The following is a 15,119-nucleotide window of genomic DNA, read 5'->3' as shown; positions in this document are numbered from 1 at the left end:
CGTGCAAAATACTTTTTGATTACTTCATTTCAGTTAGGTGTCATGCTCAGGAACACGTCTGAGCCAGGGACCTTTTGTATTCCCATTTCCCAGATGGCTATTTACTGAGCCACTGCCACCCCAAACTCTGAGAGTAGAAAACGGCCCACTGTGTGGATGCAATTATCACCCGGTAAAATAGAAAACTAGCCGTGGTATCTGTGGATACACTGCAAAATCCTCAGTGTTACTTTTACTCTGAGAGTGTCAATTGTGACACTCTCAGAGATAAATGAATGCAGAGAACTTAGCCGTGTAAGGGCCGTAGTTGAGAGCCACTGTTATACTGATCATATTTATCAATTGTTTTTCAGTTTTGTTCAATCAAAATACGAAACTATGTTCATTGATCTGTTTTGATATTTGATTTTGTATTTAAATGGAGTAGGCAAAATAAGCTTCAGCCTTCAGCCTTCACCTTTTTGGACCATTTTAATGTGCATTACTGATATGTACTGTACTATACTTGATTGTCTAAAAGGACCGAAATAAACTATCCTAACTAAATACAAATACAAATACAGTGCTGCTGTTGCTAGAAAGAACAGGCCTGGTCGAAAGATGTTTGTGGTGATATTTAACAGTGATACTTGTGTTGTTATTCTTTGTTGTCAGAACATGCTGCTGTGACAGTTCGTCAGATGGCAGTTCCTTTTAAGTACACAGTGCCTCATCCGGTTGCCAGCTTTGGGCCTGCAGGCCAGCTGATCCGGGTCAGTCCAGGCCTCTCCGTGCAGGAAACCCCAGGCCAGCTGGAGATCCACAGTCTAGAGGCATGTTCAATATACTGTGTCAACCTGTACAAAAGACTTGATTATAGGAAAATGTGGTTTCTTGGAGCAATAGGATTATGTCACTGTGATTACTGTACCTTTATTTCTCCTCAGGTCATTCTAGGAGAGACACAGGAACAGCTGGAGATGAGAACATTCCCTGGGCCATTAGCTAGGTATTGCTTTTTGTATTTGTCTTGATAAAAAGTCTTCAAGAACCTTTAACTGCATGCTCAAACTGACACATGTTACCATTAATGTGAATATTATAATGAGCTAAATCACATATTTGGGTAGATTATAATCTATATTGATTGATGTGGAAATTCCATTTTACCATTAGGCAATTAAAGAGTCATTTATTGGGGTCAATTTAATGTGTACTCAGGCTGTTTTGTGCACCCCAGAATTTTTTAAAGTTACTTGATTCAATATTTAGACATTTGATATTAATTTGATCAGACACACCCGCTTCCTATATAAATCCATTGTAACTTCAAATTCTATTTAACCATTTTCATTTGTGTCTTGGCTGATAAATGAGAATACTCCATACAATAGTCAAGTAAATTCTTCCACTCTACCTGCTTATTTATTGTTTATGTATTGTAATCCTTTCGTCCATTTAAGACACAGGAATCACAGACACCCTGTGATGGTTTATTTTTTCACCCACTTTAAGGGAAGACTTGCACAAAATAGATGCCATTGAGTTTGCCCACCAGAGGGCAGAAGCATGCTTGAGAGATGACAAGCTGCCAGACAGGAACGCTGCTGCTCTCTTGTGGAATCTCCTGATACTGCTGTGCAGACAGAATGGAGTAAGTGGGTCATGCCAAATGATATATTACCTCGAAGTACAGTACATCTCGTGCACTGGGAAATACCTAGCAGCCAAAATTAACATCATGATTCTGTCTGAAAGTGATATCACTTTATTTCCGTGGGATCAGCGGATAGTTGGCTCGGATATCGCGGAGCTGCTGGTACAGACCTCTCAGACAGATGGAACCCGGGTCCAAGATGCTCGGACACTCATTGATTTCAGTGAGAACCCGGCACCTGAACCAGAGCCTTACAAGGAAGAGGACCTGCTAACAGGAAATCTCACCAGCTTCAGCTCTGGGAGCTCACAGAAAGACCTGGACAGCTACACTAAACTGCTCCTGGCTGGGAGGAAAAAGGTTACTTCTAATCAGATGATTACCCATATCACTCTTCTCTTTTGCCCCAAACACTAGAATAAAAAGCACTTACTTATATTATAAGTGTTTTAACCACTTCAGCTGTATTTTCATAAATAAATAAATATAAATAAATACATGATAAAATAGCTGATCTAGTGTTGCAAGCTTGTATAATGGCTATTACATTTTTTTTTGCCTATATGACCTGCCCTAAATAGGGACACCAGGTTTGAAGTGGTTAAAGGTGTCTAAAGTAGCGCTATACTGCACTCTTATTAGGGATGGGAATTCATTAAATTCAAGATTTCATTTATACCAATGCCATTCATAATTCTGCATATCGGTCCGATTCTCTACGATTCCCTTATTGATTTCTGATCAATTCCCAGTGTGGAAAAAGTAGGCCTGCAAAGGTTTTCAACTATTTTATTACCTCTGGGTCTGAACACAGTAAAACGGCATACATGTCTGCCTAATAACATTTGAACATTTAACATGAATTACAATGTCAAAAAGAAATTGAGCTTGGAAAAATGCGATGTAATTTCTCAGTTATCGATTCTGATTCTGTAATGATTCTGATTGCTGATTCCCATCCCTAACTCTGATAGCCTAGGTCATAGATGTGTTGTCGTGACTTGCTCTCAACCTGACATTTGCTCTCTTGTTGTGTCCCATCTGGTTCCATAGGAGGCTTTAGAGTCAGCCATGGACAGTGGCCTGTGGGGCCATGCACTCTTTCTGGCCAGCAAAATGGACAACAGGTCTTATACCACTGTGTTGAACAGGTGAGAAAGGCTGTCATGTCATCTGAGACATGACAGCTGCAGGAAATCAGAGTATTGTTCCCATATAAGAACACACAAGACCAGTAATTTGTGCCACACACTATGCTTACATTACAGTTCAATGTTCAGGATTCAACAACAATGAAAACAAAAGCCTACAAACGCACGCACGCACGCACGCACGCACGCACGCACGCACGCACGCACGCACGCACGCACGCACACACACACACACACACACACACACACACACACACACACACACACACACAGTGTATTTAAGTATGCATTTAATTACCTCTTGATGTATGTATTTGTATTGTATTGGGCAGGCCTGGAAGAAATCGTCAAGTATCAAACTATGGAGAATGTATGTTTCCTTTCTAGGAAGCACTTCTCAGGGTTGACACTATTCAGGAGTTAGAAAATCATCTCTTTACAAATTCCATCATAAGGATTAAAACACCGGACGACAAGATTGGTTTTACACTTCATTTCATCATCGGACATATACAATACTCCTATTTAGAAAATCCAAAATATACATTTGAAACCTTTATCTTCAAACCTCCTTCAATTATTGTAATGTCTTTGCAGATACATGTACAGTAGGGGTTGCGTGTCACAATCTGAGGTGCAAAATTATTACAGTTTACCTTGTATTATTGTGAGTTCAAATGTTTACCAGTTAGTACTTCTGCCTTGTCTTTTTGTGTGTATGTTTTTGTATTTTTTTTTCACTTGGGTGCTTTTAATTGTTTTATATGGGGACCTTTATGGTAGTACATTAAACAAATCATTAACACTGTCCTGCTCTCCTGCAGTGTAATCAGTGCTGACCTACTGTGCAGTAAGCCAAATGTAAAAGCTGGTTGTTTTTGCATTTTGATTTAACCCTGAGCTCTAATGGAGCCGTTACCGGTTAAATTTGACACTCTTCTGAGTTAAATTAAGTTGTTGAAACTACTGTAAATCATTACTCCACGGCTTCTGCAAACTATTCATGACGTAACCCTATCCATTCACGTGCTGTTTTGGCACCCTGAGCAGAATGTCTCAGAAATACTTTATGTCAGGGCCACACGAGAGGGGCGACTGGATGGGGGAAGTTAAAGGGTGGGAGATAGCGTGACCAACACTAGTTTGTGACTGACAAGACGTAGGCGGTATGCCTTCTGTTAGGGCCCTGTTCAGACTTGCCATTAAAATGTATCCTGGGTGACGTGATCACCCAGGATACAGCTTTAAATACCGGTGTGAACGCACTCAATTGGTTCTCAAGACATCTTGGGATCTGATCACTCAGGCCGCATTAGCAGGTGGCCTGGCATACATACACTGGACATATGTCCAGTGTATGTATGCAGTGTAGTGTGAACGCAAATTTGTTGTTGTCCACATTAAGGACCGCCAAGTCAACGACATTGCGCACAAATTCTTGGCTTGCCATGGTTCATCATCAGTGTATGCCAAGTGGACTCTAACATGGCATAGGTGAAAGCAGATCAACTCCTCTTCCTCGGTTTCCTCTTCACCAATTCTCAAAGGAAGTTGTCCACGGTCGATGCCTGAGAACTTCAAAAAGCAAAGTCTGTGAAAAGATCCACCACACATTGAAATTACTTTAGTGATTTCACTTTTTTTTTTTTTTTAATTAATTCTTATCCCACGATTTTGTAACCCATATTTTTTCACCCAGTGCCAATTGCCTATGTAATCCTGGGTGCTACTCTCCTTCTGCCAGCCAGTGATTTCACTTTTAAACATTAATTATTTCATGCTTAAAGGGGTAGTTCACCCCCCAAATAACTTTTTTTCTATTGATTACTCACCCCATGGAGCCTTGAATTCATGGATATTTATTTGTTTTTGTCGCATTCCTTCCTTTATTATTTGATTATAATAAATTTAGCCCCATTGATTCCGGTAGGAGACACAAATGCATTTGTGTCTCCTACCGGAATCAATGGGGACACATTTATTATAATCAAATTATTGGCTTAGGAATGTGACAAAAACAAAAAAATATCTATGAATTCAAGGCTCCAGATGGTCAGTAATCAATAGAAAAAAAGTTATTTTGGGGGTGAACTACCCCTTTAACAAAGATGGGGGGGAACAATCCGTCACTTTGTGTGCTGGATGTTTTCAATAGATATTGCAGGGTTCGATTGGTAGAAAAACAGAGGAGGGAAATTGTCTTAACCACTTACAGTAAGCCCTATATATTTCTTTGTATGACAAATAGTGAAAATAGCCGATTGCTTGCGTTCTGCTGTTTCAATACAATGATGCCTTGTGATTGTGTTGGTCACTGTTTCATGACACGGTGGCTCTGTTTGCAGGTTTACAAGCCAGCTAACAGCCAGTGACCCCCTGCAGACCCTCTTCCAGATGCTTTCAGGGAGAGTCCCCGCGGTAGCCACGGTAAATCCCACATGACATACAAGTGGTATACAATGACACTATTTTGGCTTTGAAGAAAGTATTAAAACAATACAGAGAAAGTAATTGTTTACATTACAGTAAATGTTGCCACTATGACGTTGTAGTTTAGTAGCTGATTTGTTGGATGTGATATTTTGTTCCCAGTGCTGTGGTAATGAAAAATGGGGTGACTGGAAGCCCCATCTAGCTATTCTGCTCTCCAACAATGAGTCGGGTGACCTTGCCGTCCAACAGAAGGCCATCGTCACCATGGGAGACACACTGGGTACGAGCAGTCTGACCAACACATACAGTACCATGATGTAAGAGCAAAATGGCTGCCATTTGAATACGGTCAATAGGTGGTGTGTCCTTCTTTTCCAGCCTCAAGAGGCCTCCTTCATGCGGCACACGTGTGCTACCTGACAGCCCGCACTGCCTTCGGAGTGTTCACACAAAAAGCAGCAAGGCTTGTGCTGCTGGGCAGCAGCCACAGGTGGGCCACAAGTGCAACCTCATCGCTCTACGTAATTTATTTGAGTCATTTTTGATGCTTCTGGAAAAAGTTGTCCTTTTGGCTTATAGAACTCCATATCTTATTTCTCCTTTAGGCTCCCTTTCTTTGAGTTTGCCAGCAACTTATCCATTCAGTGCACTGAGTTGTTTGAGTATTGCCAGACACTTGGAGGAAATTTGTTTTCAATCCCATCATTCCAGGTAGTTCATAACATCCATCTGTATTTTAATTTCCCATTGCTTTTGTCTTTTTAATTGCATTCTCCTGTGTCATCCACTAAGACAAGCTCATACTCATTAAAGCTTCGATAACGTGGCCTTTGCAGTTTTAAGTGTCATTTATACTCCATTGACACTTTTCTCAGTTGGAAATATGTAATATTTGTACCAAAATATAAATGTGCCTTTTGCCGTGTGTTTTACTGATGCCCTATTCAACGGTCAACAGAAACCTTGTCTACTATACAATTGGATGTACATGGTTTTGATACTCCAAATAAAATTTTCAATCACGATTGACACTAAATATTGACATGTTGTGGCCAGGTGTATAAATTCCTGTATGCCAGTAGACTGCTGGACTATGGGCTTGTATCGCAGGCGTTCCATTACTGTGAGGTGGTAGGAAAGGCAATTCTTCAACAACAGGAGCCGTTCCTGGTGCTGAGTGGAGAGGTGATTAAGGTATGGCCCTATCTCACATTCATGCATAATACAGTACATATAAAGACACATGCATGCACGCACGCACGCACGCACACACACACACATGCACAAACACATTACCCATTGTGTCCCATATGCTAATGCTTTATTTATTCTCTGTCATACAACGGTGTCGTTCGCCAAAAATTGACGATCTACAAAATCACAACATGTCGCATCCGTCCTGACGGCACTGTCATACGATGAAGTATAAATCGGGCTTAAGGCTCTCAGCTCATTATGTGTCTAATACAGCAACAACAAAATCCATGCATGTTTCTACTCAGCTGGCAGAAAGACTGAGACAGTGTGAGGGCCAGCAGCTCAGTGGAGATGCACAGGACCCCGACTGGCTGCAACAGCTGCGCTTGAGGCACCATGGAGTACAGGTGAGTAACAATGTCAGGGCTACCTTTCCATGCATTGTATTTTTTACACAAACCACCATGTCCACATTGCACTGCTATGACACGAAGAAGCAAGTTTACCTCTGAGATATTTCATGCCAAGATGAAACCGTGTCTGTTGTACATCAACTAATATACTCCAGAAATATTGTTGTTGATTACTTCCTCTTTACTCAAGCCCAGGAATAAATGTGCTTCATTATGGTCAATCTTCTATTTGAAACCTAGTTTGGCTTTCACGTTATAATTTACACTTACACTTTTGGAACTCAAACAATATAAACAGTATGGCTAAACATGTGATTTTGCTCAGATGGGGAGCTATGGTTGTAATGATACATACCAGTCACCTGCTGAGGGAAGTGCTTTAGACCACGGGGAGAGCAAAGTGTGTTCAGGTAATCTTCCCAGGTCATTATTTCTTATGATACACTAAAGGGTGATTTATATTTATGTATATATTTATATACTTAGTTGTGCGCCTGTGCAGCAGATCTACAAGATCTCACAGAGCTTGTCGATCTGCTATTTCTGGTGTGTGACACAGAACGCAACCAAGTATAAATCAGGCATAATTATGAGGTAGTTTGACACCAGGAAGCAGTTTCTTATGATTCTCACACTTGCAGGTGATGAACTATTATCAAGTCCTCCTGCTGTGGTTAGGCTAGATTATTGAGGCTTTTCCCTTCATTCCCTTTATTTAACTACAGACTCAGACATAGATGACGTAAGAAGTGATGTACAGAGTCCAAAGGCTGAGCTGCTTTACTACAGAGGAACGGAGGAAGAAGATAACCCCTGTGCCCAGGCTGCAGGACAAGAAGAAGAAATGACAGCATTGCCATGGGGCAGCGGGGGAACTGAGAACTGGAGGTATACAATTTGTGCCACAAATCAATTTGTTAATGAACACTTCAATTACACTAAATGTGTACACTCACTAGCCTCGGGAACCCATGCCTTTTTTTTTGTTTCAAAAGAAAAAAAGCCTGGGGTAACGTTGCAGGAACTTTGGCCTAGGAGTGGGAGTGAACCTTGTATTTTCGTAACCAATCAGAGTGCAGAGGGGCGTCGCTCCAAATTTGGTGACGTCCGTGTTCTGTGCACAGGCCGGGGGGGGAGGTGGGCACATAGATTGGTGAAGCAATAGGGAGCGGCGTTGTCTCCCAGCGCTAAGTTTGGATCCGCCCCTCTATGCCTTGGAAAGTTCCTCCAGCCTATACACTCTCAGACTTAAGAAAGATTGCACGCAGTCAGTACAGTGCATAACTCTGCCAACACTAGGCAATTGTCAAAATATGAAACTGAGAAAACAGCCAGCACACAATAAATTTCCTTCCCAGGAACAGAGCAACAGATGCGTTCTTCCTCAGCGTTGTCAGCGCTGAGGAAGACCTGGTTGAAACGTGTCCGTTGCTCTGTCTGTGGAGAAATAAATACAACTTTGTGAAAAATACATTTATTGTGTGCTGGCTGTTTTCTCAGTTTCATGACATTGTTGAGCCGTGCACCTTGAGACTTTTGTTTAGTGTTGCAGGCATTCTATTTTTTTCTATAATTATTCAAAAATAACTGATCGACAAGTACAACACGTCGCATCGCAGCACGTTGTACTTTTACTTTATTTGTTTATTTGAGGGAGACAGCAATGCACTCTAAAACAGTACAGTACAGTACAGTACAGTACAGTACAGTACAGTACAGTACAGTACAGTACAGTACAGTACAGTACAGTACAGTACAGAAGATAAGTTAAGAAGCAGTGACAGTAAATATATGAGGAGTTAGCAAGAATACTAATTTTGGGAGCTGGTAGATTGACTATTTTCCAAAAAGGTTTAACAAAAAATAAATAAAAATATGTGCATTTACTTTGGTACTGTAAGTATATTTTGATGACAATGCTTTTGTAATTTTGCTCAGGAATACAGGTATTTTACTTATCAGAGTATTTCTACATTTGTGGTATTGCTACTTTTACTTAGATAAAAAAATCGGACTGCTTCTTCCACCACTGACTCACTGTGACACACACCACTGTACTGTCTCCTTGTCCCTTTGTCTAGACCACAGGCTAGTCTTACACCACCGGTGGTTTATGCTCCTCCAACACTTGTGATGGCCAGCAGCCAAGACATTTATCATAACACAGATAGCACTGAAGTCAAATATGCTGCTTTGCATTCTTCTTTGGAGGGGCTCCCTTCAACAACAGAGGGTAAGCAGATTATAGGGAAAAAAAGTTTTTTAAATGTTAAAGGGATAGTCCTATCGATTAGGTTTTGTCGCATTCCTAAGCCAATCATTTGATGACTATTGGCTTAGGATTGCGACCAAAACAAAATAATATCCATGAATTCAAGTCTCCATGGGGTGACTAATCGATAGAAAAAAAGTATTGTTTTCTATCGATAATTTTTGGGGGTGAACTATCCCTTTATTATACATTCATGTATTTTGATAGGGATACAGATGACTGTATGTGTTTAAGAATGACTCAGTCTTTGAATTCTTTGTTTCCCCAGGTGGTCAGTTTTGTTCTGGAATGAGCATGGTGAGAAAGATTTGTAGTCATTTGGAGTATTATATACTGACAAACGGTATAATTTAGCCTTTAAGCACCCAGCACTTTGGTTTAATCTAGATAGGCTGAGCTATTCAGTTACATACACCACATATATGTGGCATTATTATATTTTGTTGTGTGATCATTTTTCAAAACTGTTGTTTGCCTGTCTATGTCTAAATTTACCAAAGAAGATGGGTGTTCAGATGAACACCATGCCAGAGACTGACCACAGTCAAGGAGGTCACAGTCAACAGCCCATCACACAGGAAATGTCTATGCTGGGTATGGGTTCACAGCCAGCCAATACCCTTCCCAAACAGGTGTGTGGATGATGAATCATGTTTACAACTTTATAGCAGCTTCTCTTTTATCTTAAGTTTTAATGTGTCCTTTGTTTTTGTTTTGCAGAGTACCAAAACTGGATGGTTTAGTGGCTGGTTCAAATCCAAAGATGTGAGTATTTGAGTAATAATGTTCACCTCAACTTTATTAATTTCACCTTTTCTGTCTTAGTTGATATAAGACATATTTTGTTTTCTCAGGAGCCAGTGCCCACTGCTGGGCACTGCCCCCCTCCCCCACCCATGGGCTCCCATACCTCGCCTGCTGGCGTCAAACCCTTTTCAAAATATTCAGGTGAGTTAGGGAACAATCACTCCAATAGTGTTATCAACCAGGCCGGCATATCGGTCGGGCGCTACCCAGGATATTCTCAATGATGCCCACCTCTTTACAAACTTCCATGATCCATGACTTCCGTGTCTCCAAGTATTGAGCGGCACTTGCTGAAGGCAGATATCTCCCCTCGCTCGATGAGAAAGACATCCTGTCAATGTGTGAGATGCAGGCAGGGTTGGCCAGTGCCTCCCTGGCACCTCAGGCAGTCTAAAAGAGACGGTTTTGTCTGGGACCTCTATCTGGAGGGCATAATCAAGAACTGGGATGCCGAAGACATGGGATACGAATGAGGGTCTCAGTGACTGGACTGGACTTACTGCATTGCCAAGAACCGGCAGGCCTTCATGTGCAACTCTGAAAATAAAGTTGAGCTCTCTGAAGAGTGACTTAACTGGAGCTACAATAGTGAGTGCCCTCATTGAGAAGACCGTTATCACCACCTGAGACGTGCCACTAGACTCTCGTGAAAGGACAGAAGCTCCCTATTCCCTCAAGCCCTGTTCCCAGGAGGTGTTCAACATCCGAAGCCTCCTTCGCTGTGCCAGTTCCAGCTCACCTGGGCTGTAAGTGGGCCCCTGTATTCTGCAATGTCACAGACATTGTTTTTCTTGTGATGCCTTTATTTAATTGTATACCACTACTCATTTCATCCACATTAATGATGTGGAGAATAAATGTCAGCATTGCACACATTGACTGGATGTGACTTTTGTATTAGAATGTGGAAAAACATCTGCCCTCAACAAGTGGTGCTCAATAATGGGATCATGGAAGTTTATGAAGATGCGGGCATCACCCTGGGTCCCCTGGAGTATTTTGTTGATAGCCCATACCTAACCTTTGACCTCAACCAGGTAACGGGACTACCTTTTCGCAAAAGGCACCAAAAGCCTTTGAGTGTAATCCTCTCTCCAGAGTTGCCTTCCTTGTTCTGCAAGCTCTTCATTGGCACCTTAAAAGTCTTTGATGGAAGAACAATAGCTTCTATTTCAGCATGCTAACTTTCCAGGAAGAGAAAAGATGTAGTTTCCATTAGCTTGGAATCCCCACCAATAATGTCACTGCAGGTTTCTTGTCCAGCATCCACAGGTCACCTCTGAGACGCATGGCGAGTAATGGTGTAATATTTAATGAGTATGAGGACCAATTATATGAAGATGAGACTGAAAATCAGGGTTAACAAGTTACAAACGTTACAAATCACCCACACAAATGTATTTGTGTGTGTGATAATTTTTGTTCATTCAGCTTTTGGCTTTCATTTCCGTTTACACATGAACCCCCTGGACACATTTTGAGTTATATTTAATATGTTGCCCGTAGCAAAAGGGCAACTATGCATACAAATCTAATCATTTTAATTACTCCAATTTAGTAGTCTGTCACTGACGGCATTATCTTGCTAATCATGAATGTGATATTTTGTTCTAAATATTTCTTTTCTCTTTTTGCATAATAGCCTAGGGCAACAGCTGGGGTAGACACCATATCAACACCTCCATTCTGCATGTCAGGTAAAAACTTATTGTTGTAGTATTTGCAGTTTAAATAGGTGCACAGTCGTTATTACATAATCACCTAATCACAATTATTTGAGATAATCGCAATTATTTGAGGTAATTGCAATTATTTTGCACGATCATGTACAAATTCATCTGTTGAAAAATAACAGGTATAAAATCATTAAATGCCTATTTTGATTATGGGTACCAGTCATTGTCAGTCATTTCTGTGTATATTTAAGTTATTTGTAATTTCTGCCCATCTGCAGGCCTAAAAGGCATAAAACATAAAAGTATTTTTTATTCATATGTTCCAATGTTCAAAACCAAATAAACAATTAAATCGTTAATCTCAAGTATTTACATGACAATTAATCGTCAAGTAGAATTTCATGACCGTGACAGCCCTAGTTGTACAGTATTTCTCTTTTGCATTTCCAGGGTCATTGACACCTCTCCCACTGACCTCATGACACCCCATCGCCATGCCAACAGCCTGTTTCTTTTTTTGGATGCCCTTTCAAATGCACAGCACTTTCCCCTCACGCAGTATGTTGGTTATTAAGATACAGCGGACGGGCTGGTAAATCATATTCACTGAGGGAGTTAAACAGCTGTGGTGTGTTTCCCTGACTGCTGACAGCGGGATATTATAATTGATCCTGAGATAGAAGGGAATAGAGATGTATGAATCACCTCTATTTGATAATAATGCACAAGGGGACTTGATGCGGTCAGCTGATGCTGGTAACACCAAAGAATGCTTTACTGCACTTTGACTGGCTGGTCATGAAGGTATTGATGGAGTTACAGTGCTTCTACATTCACCGGACCGCTTGCTAATGTTATTTGACTGTGATGCTGAAAGTGATGAGCTTTTGCAGGCTATCATTATGAAATATAACGACTGTAAAGAGCTATGCATCAGTTAACCATATGACCTGGAATAAATCCAGTACTGCTGGGTTTTAAATGAAACAGTTTCCAGCCAGTAGAGAATTGCATTTAGGCAGACGAAATGTCAGAGGCATTTTATCTTAAATTCAGCAAAGAAGTCAATTAAGCGCTGCATAATAAAGTAAATACTGTAGAAAACCAAAGCAAAGTTGATGCTAATTTATAGCATATTTGTTCTGACGTGACTTTGTCACACCACACCGAAAGAAAATGCACATAAAAATGTAAAGTGTAACTAATTACAAGAAGTTATTTCCATGCTGCCAGGACTGCTAGTCATAATTTATTCTCCGTCCTCGTACATTATGCAATGTGTTGAGCTTGTAGATCGGCTATGTTTGGCAAGGGACACCGTTGTACAACCACTGTATGTATAAAATAGGGCTTAAATGTGGATGGAGGTTAGGCCAACGGACAGACATGAGCGTGACCCACTGTCCTCATTCCTCCTCAAGACATTAGCTAAATCAATCTGTTTTACAGGCTGGTGAATAGGTGCAATCAGTGGTTACAATAAAAAAAAAAGCCCTGGAACTATATGTCAAGGGACATCTTTGTAAAACTCGGTTAGGCTGAGAATGATGGCTGAGAACTATGCTACAGTATGCTGTAATGTAACCATGTGTAAGATGTAAATGATGCTTCTTATAAATGTCATGTTGCTTTTTTTATTGCCAGTTGATGTTTATATTGTGCTGATGTTTTCCAGTACCAGAACAGTTGCTAAATTGAAATATATTGATCAATATTTATATCTGTGCTTTTGGTATCATTTATTTCTTGATGTCTCAATGTGCTGCTAAATTGTTGGTGGGGCAGAAAATGAAAATAATGCATGAAATAGATCACTTAAATGTGTTTCATCAATAACATCAAATACCACGTGGTCTGGCTTATCAGCTGCATGGAGCAAGCAACATGACAGGTGTTGTTGGTGCTCCATTTACCATTACTCTGCACAAGCCATGAATGAACGTGGCCCGCTAGCTCAGCTGAGAATTCAGCACATTGACGCACACATTCAGGTTACAGTACTTGCACACAGCCTCTGCCTAGTGCCTACCAATCCACAACTCAACTGAACATTTTGAATAGTGTAACAGTCTTCCTTTCCAGAATCCTTTCCAAAAAGCTATGCAGTTAAAATATCCTTCAAATAATGACCTCGGTGAGAAAGGAAAAGCACTCTCACTTTGAAAATAATTACCATTTTGTAAAAAACGTTTTTATTTGTATTACTTTTTATTGACATCATTACACATAACTTAAATTTGCTCCTAATGCAAATAGCATAAGATGTGTTGTTGCCGTCTCAGAATATTAGATCACGTTCTGGTTATTCGAGATTATGGTTTGGAAGAAGCATATACCACACATGCTTGCCATGCGATTATTATGATAAACATCCTTGTAACTGAACAAACACTCTACTACTACTTCTACTACTATTTAGAAAATATGCATACAACACTCAAATAGACATGTCTGGCAAGAGTACAAGTGAGCTAAGGGTTACAAAGGTGTTTTTTTATTGTACTTACATTCTGGGAAAACACTTGATAAGCCATGGCCTTGTACTCTCTGAAAGCAGCTTCATTATGACAAGCTGGTTTCCATTTGTTAAACCTCTTGATCATGTTTGCCTATTTTTGAAAGGAAACTCTTGTTGTTAATGATTCAAAGGTATATGGATTTACTTTACTAAAATGAAAAATGTTCTCACAGGATTTAGATATAATTAGAGCCAGAACGATATATCGGTAATTCCGATATATTGGCCATTATTAGACTTTTTTGACAACATCAGTATTCACAATTGCACATTGCTGATATATATATCAAAAATATATTTCAAAAATAGATCTACAAGCTCATAACATGTTGCACACAATGCGTTGTGAGTCTGTAAATAATCTACTTTTGATTTTATTTTATTTTTAAATCTAAAAATCTATCAAAAACGTTGTTTTGATAATTTTTTGGTTAAATAGTTAAAGGGATATTTCACTTTCAAAAAAACTTTGGGTCATTTTATCGTCTACTCAGGCTTTTGCGAGCCCCCTAGACCGTTTTTAAGTTGCTTGATTCAGTATTTAGATATTTTAAATTCATCAAAAACACCCGTCCTTGGTTCTGGTAACTCACCCTGCCCTCCTAATACGCGAGGGGGCCGTGTTTTTTCGATTACTTTTTTCATTTATTTTTTATATATTTTTTGGAAAATGAAAACAATTCAATACAATAAAAAAATAAAATAAAAAAATTGAAAAAAGTAATCGAAAAAACACGGCCTCCTCGCGTATTAGGAGGGCAGGGTGAGTCACCAGAAGCAAGGACGGGTGTTTTTGATGAATCTAACATGTTAAAAATGGAGTTTGAAGTTATAATGGGTTTGTATAGGAAGGGGACGTGTCTGACAAAATGAATATCAAATATCTAAATACTGAATCAAGCAACTTAAAAACGGGCTGGGGGACTCACAAAAGCCTGAGTTGACAATAAAATGACCCAAAGTTTTTTTGAAAGTGAAATATCCCTTTAATAATACAGTAGTTAAATAGTCTCAAA

At 40.0% G+C, this 15,119-nt stretch overlaps 1 protein-coding gene across 1 annotated transcript in view; it reads left to right on the top strand.

Moving 5' to 3' along the window:
• Positions 1-13,268, top strand: part of sec16b (SEC16 homolog B, endoplasmic reticulum export factor) — an 18,034-nt gene extending 4,766 nt beyond the window's left edge. The window contains exons 7-26 of the mRNA XM_080430854.1: positions 655-812; positions 927-988; positions 1,495-1,633; positions 1,766-1,996; positions 2,690-2,787; positions 5,133-5,214; positions 5,380-5,500; positions 5,599-5,710; positions 5,826-5,931; positions 6,277-6,414; positions 6,723-6,824; positions 7,156-7,240; positions 7,556-7,718; positions 8,912-9,063; positions 9,371-9,399; positions 9,603-9,734; positions 9,823-9,867; positions 9,957-10,050; positions 11,552-11,606; positions 12,036-13,268. Coding sequence (XP_080286980.1) covers positions 655-812; positions 927-988; positions 1,495-1,633; positions 1,766-1,996; positions 2,690-2,787; positions 5,133-5,214; positions 5,380-5,500; positions 5,599-5,710; positions 5,826-5,931; positions 6,277-6,414; positions 6,723-6,824; positions 7,156-7,240; positions 7,556-7,718; positions 8,912-9,063; positions 9,371-9,399; positions 9,603-9,734; positions 9,823-9,867; positions 9,957-10,050; positions 11,552-11,556 — 2,054 coding nt within the window. The 3' untranslated portion in view covers positions 11,557-11,606; positions 12,036-13,268. The remainder of the gene's footprint in view (positions 1-654; positions 813-926; positions 989-1,494; positions 1,634-1,765; positions 1,997-2,689; positions 2,788-5,132; positions 5,215-5,379; positions 5,501-5,598; positions 5,711-5,825; positions 5,932-6,276; positions 6,415-6,722; positions 6,825-7,155; positions 7,241-7,555; positions 7,719-8,911; positions 9,064-9,370; positions 9,400-9,602; positions 9,735-9,822; positions 9,868-9,956; positions 10,051-11,551; positions 11,607-12,035) is intronic.
• The last annotated feature ends 1,851 nt before the right edge of the window (positions 13,269-15,119 follow it).

The sequence above is a fragment of the Gymnoscopelus braueri genome (genome assembly GCF_963280865.1).
Source record: "Gymnoscopelus braueri genome assembly, chromosome: 6".
NCBI classification, from domain to species: domain Eukaryota; kingdom Metazoa; phylum Chordata; class Actinopteri; order Myctophiformes; family Myctophidae; genus Gymnoscopelus; species Gymnoscopelus braueri.
This window is presented reverse-complemented; position numbering and strand designations above follow the sequence as displayed.